Source organism: Phaethon lepturus, unplaced genomic scaffold, assembly GCF_000687285.1.
Source record: "Phaethon lepturus isolate BGI_N335 unplaced genomic scaffold, ASM68728v1 scaffold51283, whole genome shotgun sequence".
Lineage (NCBI taxonomy): Eukaryota > Metazoa > Chordata > Aves > Phaethontiformes > Phaethontidae > Phaethon > Phaethon lepturus.
The window spans coordinates 1-8,359 of record NW_010527960.1 but is presented as its reverse complement, the minus strand read 5'-3'; the positions used below and the strand labels follow the sequence as shown (position 1 = coordinate 8,359).

Here is an 8,359-nt window from a genome sequence, read left to right as displayed (position 1 = left end):
CTGGATCGAAGGCTGCAGTGCCCCGATCGCCGGGGCTGCGAGCAGCAGCTGCACCTCGGCGGTCCGAGCGCTGTTCCTATGCTGGAGCTTTGCCAGGGGCTTTAACAGAAGCAGGGTCAGGAGCCGAACCAGGAGCCCTGCAGTGTAGGGACAGACCATTTCGTTTGCCAACGCACGACTGCCTTAGCAAAGAACCAGACAATCCTGCTAAGGCCTCACAGAAGCCCTGGCAACAAAATAGTAAAGATGGAAGAAAAAAAAAAAAAAAAATCCAGTGGCACTTGGAGCAAGATATTCCACTTTCGTGCCCTTTAAACAAAACCATCCTATGATTACCTCTGCCCCCTCTCAGGGAGGGTGAGCGACAGTGAGAAGCAAGGAACCTTTTGCTTTCTCCTTACCCAACCGGTCTGTCCCAGCAGCCTAATTCTCCATCTGGCTCACTGCTCCATCCTGGCGCTCCAGAGAATTTGCTGGCTGAGGGGTAGACAAGTGTTCCAGCTCGTAATGTCCGTTCCTCGCAGCCGGCGCGCTGCTGGGGTGACCCTTTGCTGCTGCCAGCTTTTTACTCTTCTTGCTTTCAATGATCTGCTGGAGCTGATGCCCAGCATAGTCTGGTTTGGCGGTGAGCACGGTAGCGGGCACGGCCAGCCCGAGGATTTCAGGTACCATGTAGGGCCGGAGCCAGCCCACCAGTGGGGTGCTGCCAGGGGTATAGTGGGTTTGCTTGTGATAGAAGAGAAGTCCATCAACCTGTAGAAAGGAGAGAGAATCAATGAAAGGCCAGAGCTGGAGGCTTCTGCAGGTGGATGACAACGTGCCAGACGACAGCACCGCTCTCCATTTACAGGCCAAAGCTACCGGCTGGATCATTTTTCCTCAAGCAGTGCAATAAATAGCGGAAGGGGAAAAAAAAAGAAACCTGCAGAGCTCCTGTCCTGAAAGATGATTCCAAGCCCAGCAACTGCCGGATGGCTTTAAATCATCAAAGGCAAACAATTTCAGCCTGACGTCGGCACAGACCAGCATTTTTCCTCTGGTTGCTGCAATCCGCTTCTGCAGAAAAGCCATCAGGTTTCTGAATAAGGCAGCACACAGAAAGGCCACTTTACTGGATTAAGGTTATTTTAAATAATACATTTGGAGAGTAATTAGTCAGAGCGCATGACGCCAAGGAGCCCCGATTCGTAACGCTGCTACAGCTCTTTCAGCTGGCTTATGCAAAATAAATTCTTAATGTTTCCTGAGAGAGAACTTCTCCAGCAATCAATGACAGTTAAGGGCACTCAGGACTTTGAAGGTTTAGGCCCTCACTCCTGCGCTACTATTTCCACGCTCTGCAATACTGCAGCTGGCTGACGTTTTCGCCGCTTCCCTGCCACGGTAAGGGATTTTGACCCCCCTCTTCCTGTGCTCCCCAGGGCTGTACTCTGCAAGGTTACACCCTGCTGTCAGGCTGCCTAACGCTGGAGGTGGTGCTCCTCTTAGCTCAGCCTCGCAAGCTCTTAAAAGGCCATTTGCCTACCAGTAAGAGTGGCTGAGTGGGCAAGAGAGATGACAAAAAGAGCCCACCCTCGGGCTGAATTGCTCCCAGGCCCCTCCCCGAGCCTACAGACCCCAGAACATATACAGCAGAGCAGCACCTATATGGGCAGTGAGCTGAGGCATGGGTGAACCGAGCGGATCGAGGCGATTCCTGCTACCATGCTGGACTGCAAGCCAGGCTGAGCAAAGAGCAGCATACGTCCATCTCTGCTCCACAGCCACTAACCTCCAGCAGAGCCGGTAGAGCTTCTTGCACTACTCTGTCCCTAATTTTCAGTCACTGTTAAGATCTTGCAAAATAATCCCAGAAAAAGGGGGATTCCTGTGCTAGGAAAACATGAAAGCAGAACAGTAAACATCATGATGAGCTTGTGTAACCCTCTGGATATCTGAAGTGCAAAGCTTCTCCCTCCCCCTGCCTCCCAGGAAGACTTGGGAAGAGCCAGATTCTACAGCACCCCAGCACCACGCCTGCACATCCAGCCCATTCCTGCGGGTGCACGGCACTTGGAGAGCAATGGGGAATCTCCAGCACCCACAGGAATGTTTTGGTAAAGATCACAGCCTGAAAAGGCTTCTGCCTTCCAGACCGCTCCAAAGATCTTCCCCGAGCTGGAGAATTCAAAGGAGTTCAGCCCGGTGGAGAGTTAGGTCATGTTCTTCCTTCCCCCTGATTCCTCTTAAGTTACTGCAACTCCCATGTTCCTTCCAGTTTATTTAATTTGTTGGCCAGGTCCCTACCCTGAGTCACCACACTGACACCAGCCACATCAGAGTAAGGGCTGACACTGTCCCTAAATCACCAAACCCGATGAGAAACTGGGCAAGCAGGATTTCACATTTCACAGCCACACTTTTCAGACTTTACGTGCTTAATAGTACACCCATTCCGTCACACCGGGGTTTCTCAGAGGCTTTGGCTCCCCCCTGCCTTCGTGGGAACCTGAACGTTGTTTTACACTGTGAGTAGGACAGTAGCTCAGAAGATCCACTCCAAAAACCACTTCAAATTCAGTGCCAGTCAACTGATCCAAAGTCCACTGAATTCAGCGGAAAAAAAATTTCCACTGAATATAGCGGATCAGGTCCTAACTCTAAGGTTACAGATTAACTCTGAAGACCCAGATCTGAAGGCACTGACCACATCTGTTACCACCGCATGCACGAGATCCTCGTGAGGATCACAAGATGCTGGGCCCAGGCATAAGGAGACCTCTGTTGCACTGCACTGTCTATAGCAAGGCTGTATTTTGCCTTCTGCAAAGTTTCTTTCTTTATGTGCTGTTGGTGGAAGCCATTTACGAGGATTTCTTGAGCTCCCTCTCGTGGCACATCACAAAGAGACCCACGGTTCCCTTTCTTGGAAACGGCCCCACCGTGGGGTTACCGGCTGCCTTTCAGCCAAATTACACCACGTTTTGCTTGTCACCCCGATGTATCGACCAGAGCACTTGGGGGGCAAATCACAGCTGGATTGCAAGGGGGAGTCTGATCAACTCCATCTCCCTCCCCAGGCATTTCGCAACAGTCACCTTCGCAGGCCGAAACGGTTCTGCTCCGACCGCAGTGGGGCAATACTCCTCAGCCTTTTCTCACGGGAGCAGATGCCTCAGGAAGGAATGAAGCTTTCTTCAGCGAGGACGGGAATGACTGTTTCTACAGAGGCACTCAAAGCACCCGTAATTGAGCAAGTCAGCTGTAGGAAGCCTGGGATGCCTTCTCAACACTCCCCGATCTGTGTTCGGAGCGGGGTCTGGCAAGACCAGCAAGGGGCCAGGACTTTCTGACTCTCTCTAATGACTGTCCTGGCTTTGACAAGCAGAAGGCAACGTCAGCCCTCACAGCCAAATTAGCGTCCCGCACTTAAGTTAATCACTTTTTTGGGCCGGGAGAGCACAACAGACAGAGTCACAATCAACCGTGCTTTTGCCTTAGCGGGACAAGCAACCTCTGTAGAGGCTGTTCCTGATCTAGGGCTGAGACCGGGCACTCCGCAGGAACTGCTGCGGACGCTGGAGGAGCTTCTGGCTCCCAGATGTTTGTCACTAACACTGTGCCGGAATGCCACCCGCCACCCTTCTCCTTCCTCCCCACAAGACAGAAGATAGCTGGGTGCCTTGCACATAGACAGACGGAAGTAGCAAGACTAGGGAAACACAGAGCCTGTGACAGAGGTCACAAAAGACTGCCCACCCCGCAGACCACTTGAGAAACACCACCACATAAGGGAGCACATGGCAGAGATCCTCATGCCTCTACCCACGCAAGCCCACCCAGGGCAGCGGGCAGTACCAGCTTTGGCCCTAAAAAGGTCAGCTGTCCATCTCACCGCCGCACGAACGTCAGCTACACTGCTTCTGGAGGCAGTCTGGGCGTTCGCATCAACCCCCTCCTCCTGAGGGCTCTTTCAGAAGACAGTCAACAGCAGCAAAGACAGCCCAAAACCAGGGAATGCTAAGCTTTAACTCTTGCCAATTAGTTTGGTTGGATGCAGCCATTAGTTTGGCAGGTGCGTGGCAGGGCTGTCCCTAAGGCCGACGTCCAGGCCCCTGCCTACGTGTTCTCACCTCGAAGGGGAAGTCCATAGCCAACACCTTACACAGGCTGTCCGAGGTGCAGGGGAAGTTCTGCAGGCCCACAAATTTGAACTGAAAGAGTAAGAGAGGGTTAGAAGAGACAACTGCATGGCCTAAAGCAGAACAAGTCACTGAATCCAGCATTGGGGTGGAGGCAACTATGAAGGGAGAATTTCCCCCAATGCAAGACCCAGCATGAGAGAGACAAGGGTGAGGGACAGGCATCGGATGAGGTAACCAGAGGGGAGATCTCAAGCAGGGACTGCATCATTAAAATCCTCGCCTTCCTGCTTACAGGGTATCAGGGGCCCAAAAGCACAGACAGGCTCAAAACAGAATTAGACCAGCTCCCAAAAGGCAGGTGCCCTGGTGGCCATTAACTCCATGGTCTAGGCACAACCACTGGCTGATCAGGAACATGACAGGTATCCCCAATTTCTAACTCTTTCCATAGCAACTGATCTCTGCGATTACTACGGGTTATTGGGACAGACAGACCCCTCATGCGATTCAGAACAGCAATTTCTAAGCAAACCCCAAGATATAGAGACAAAACGACAGGACCAAGTTGTCCATCGGTGCTGATCGCATCCCACTGAAGTAACTGGGAGTGCTTGCATGAAAACCTACAAAAATCACCCTAGCCACCAGAGAAGACGGGGTGGGAACAGCCTTTAGAGGTAACCCCTGCCATCTCTCCAATTGCACCTTTATAAATCTCATTCCAGTAACAGAAGATGACCTTCAAAAGAAGACCAGGGGATTGCCACTGCAATGCCCAGACAGCAAGAAATCTAGAGTGCACAGAAAGATTCATTTCAGGTATTTTATCACCCCAGTTCCAAATGACCCCCTCTCAGAGACGCGGGTGGTACAGACTCAGCACACAGCCCGCACATGCTCCCGATATCCTTTTTTCCCAAGCATCTAAGGCTGCAGGACGGACTTTTCAGGAGAGCTGACTCCAAGATGCTCTTTTAACCAAAATAGAAAACGATGACCTCTGGGCAGGATGCAAAGCAGACAGATGTCTGCTCCAGGCTGCTGGCTCAGCCAAGCAAATCTTTCCACCCAGGAAATGAAAGCTGAAACAAGCCCCCTTGCCGCGTTAGGTAGCTGTCTTCCGGATATTCCCGCTGGAGTCAGAACGGGATGTTCTCCAAATACAGATACCTTCGCTGCTGGCACAGGAACGGTCATCCCCATTTTTATGGCCAACCTGCTCAGCCCACAGGAGTTGCTCTGCTTAGCTGTGTCTGAGCACGCACAGGGGCCACAGAGCGATCAGGTTCTGCTTTGCAAACTGCGCTCCATAAGCCAGGCTGCCAGATCTCTTATATCCCACCCCCCGCCCCACCCCAAAATCACTTTCCAAGCTGCTGTGGGTTCTAGGTCCGACCTCTGTGTGCAAGTCTGCAAGGGAAGACATTTTATCCTTGCTCAGCAGGGACTCTGGGTGGCAATCCGGCATTCATCCTGACAACTTCAATGATTAATTTAAGCGGGAGGGAAGGCTAAAGCTTTACAATCATTTCCTCTTGCCTTGCGAGCCCACAGACTACGCAAGAATAATCCCCATTGTAGTCAGGCTGCCAGCAACGCTGCCCCTGTAGAAACCACACTGGTTTTCCATTCCGTTTCAAGGGAAAGCTAAAAATGGCCTGGAAGTTAGCTGATACCCTGCAGTCTGATCTCTCTCAGCACTTTGGCCAGGAAAAAAAAACAAAACAACCGCACTCATTTACAACACTCAGTGGTTCTATTTACATCCTGAACACGGCATCCCATTTCAGCAGAAGTACACTTTGAAGCCTAATCTGTGAGGGGTGGGGGGAAAGAAAAAAGCTTCCACTTGTGAAAGAAAGTGCTAAGGCCTGCTGCACAGGAGAGCTTACCCCGCATCCTCCTTCTCCGCCCAGTACAAAAGAACTTACTGGATTAATCCTGCTTTTCTCTCCCAGCCCTTCCTCCTCTTGGATCTTTGAGAAGAGCCAGAAGAATCTGAAGTCGGTCTGTGAAAGGAGGCAGAGACTTAATGACTATCCACCACACATCACCGGTCAGCACCGGCCAAGCGTCTCCGTTCCTCCGTACTCGCCCAGATTTACAAACTCAGCTTCACCTGCAGAACCAGCCAACGCCCTGAACTCTGCTACTTCCCCCAATATCCCCGAAAGATGTACCAAATTATTCCAGTAGCCAGCAGCCCACAAGCTGTAAAGGTGCTGGTGCTTAGATGACATATCCATCCTACTGCACAGGGGGTGATGGCCAGTGCTGGGTGCAAAGCAGCTCACAGAACAGAGAACAAAAGGGAGGGCAGGGCAGAGGCGGGGAAGATTCAGTACCTGACAGTCATAAACGGGGTGTCCTCTCCAGCACATCACATCGAGGATATAGTACGTCTGCTTAGCCTCGTTGTAGATACAGTCCAAGATGGAGTACACTGCACAAACACAGGGAGGTCCAGACACGCTCCAGGGACTGCCCAGCCCAGTTGCCAGGTCAAATCCCTCCTGCATTAAGCTCGCCCTGATGTAAGGCCCAGAGGGATCCCCTTCTGCTAACAGAAGCTATGGCCACAGAAAGCCTTTAGCCTGGAGACCAACAAGGCTACAAAGGTACCAGCCAGAGGCACATCAAGCAAAGGCTTGTTTCAGAAAAAGGCCTTTACTCAACAGTAACCCCTCCTCAGGGCAAGCAAGGCAACTGCATGAATCATTAAGAAAGATCACGCTGTACGCAGCGTACAGAGAGGATGTTGAGGCTTAACAGTGTCAGCTAACCAGGCAGCTAATTAAAATATGTTCTCATCTAGCATAAAAGTATCTGATATTGTCCACATCTAGCTATCCCCAGAGATACACAAACAGGCCTGAAGCTAACTTGTCCCTGGCACCAGAGAGGGGCACAGCCTCTGGACCTGTGGAGCTGAAGGAGCGGCACTGAGCCTGCCAGTGCACACACTCGCAGGGAGAAGCCCGCAGTTCCCCTCTCTCTATCCCCAAAGCCTCCTCACACCGTTACCTTTCTCGGTTGTTGAATTGTGCCGGTTGCCCCCTGGCAGCAGGGATGGGAACCTGTTGACGCAGAAGCCACTCTTGGTGTAAGCTGCTGTTGTGCCCTGTGAGGGAACGAGAGAGGAGAAAGAAAAAAGTCAAGCAAGACACAAGGGTCTCTCTTATGTTGGCTGGGAAACAGATACGGGTCCTTTAACAACTGGTGAGATACCACCACTGCTGCCACTTACCCTGGATGCCACGACTAGCGCCCTTTTCCCAACAGGACACACCACTACAACCCACTCCTGCTCCAGATCCAAGGGGACATCGACCAGCCATTCAGACAGCATCAGCTACGGAGAATTTTTTAAAAAAAAAAAAAAAAAAAAAAAAAGCAGTTAGCAACAACTCTCCTGAAGTTATGGAAAGCTCACAGCAAGAAGGTTTCAATTTGGCTTCTACAGCTACACTGGATGCATCAGAAGCAGCTGGCATCGCTCATCACCCTGTGTTTTGGCACCAAAGGGGCTCCCTCCTTCTAACAGCCTGTACAACAGACTCTCCCCCAAGTTTTTCTCTTGCTTCCCAACTGCTGACTAAGCTTCAGACTACAGCACGGGGCTCGCAGACCTCGCTTGGGCACCTCCACACCTTGGTCCCCACTCCAGTACTTATAGTTTGTTTATTTATTTACGTGGCAGAGCTTAAGAGTTACCTAAATACTAGAAGTAAAGAGTCCAGACTAGTTCACCCCTGAAGAGAGTGTCTGGCTGCCATCGCCTGAAAGGCTGTACATCTTTTAGGACCAATATGGCAGCTAAGGCTGATAAAACCCATCGGCTGAGGTTTCCCTTCCCTCCCGGTGCCCCAGACACAGGGAGAGAGAGAAATCTTTAACTGAGTGCTGCACAACGGGATACAAACACTGCTTAGCTGGGCTGAAACCTCTCAAAGCACACAGGCAACCCACCTCCACCTGTCCTCCATTTGAACGCAGCACGTCTCAGGGGCAGGAGGACTGAGTCAGGGTTCCTCACTGAGCTCCAAGCCAGGCTGGACACATTACTCCCAGCCCCAGTGCAGCCATCCCCACGGCCTCACCACCCCACACCCCTCACCCTGCCCTGCGTTCACACCCGCACCCCATTGCAGGGAGGCAGGCAGCTCCTCACCTGATTGGCGTAGCGCTTGGGCAACTTCTTGCCAGCATCCACGTCCATCTCCTCTTCCTCCGCA

General features: G+C 51.8%; 1 protein-coding gene across 1 annotated transcript; it reads right to left on the bottom strand.

Moving 5' to 3' along the window:
* Positions 1-262: 262 nt before the first annotated feature.
* On the bottom strand, positions 263-8,355 carry SNUPN (snurportin 1; the record flags this gene model as incomplete). Its single annotated transcript, XM_010283516.1, has 7 exons — positions 263-753; positions 4,113-4,193; positions 6,056-6,133; positions 6,470-6,567; positions 7,149-7,245; positions 7,372-7,476; positions 8,296-8,355. Coding segments are annotated over 7 exons (849 nt in total), but the record flags the coding sequence as incomplete, so codon positions are not given.
* Between the last annotated feature and the right edge of the window lie 4 nt (positions 8,356-8,359).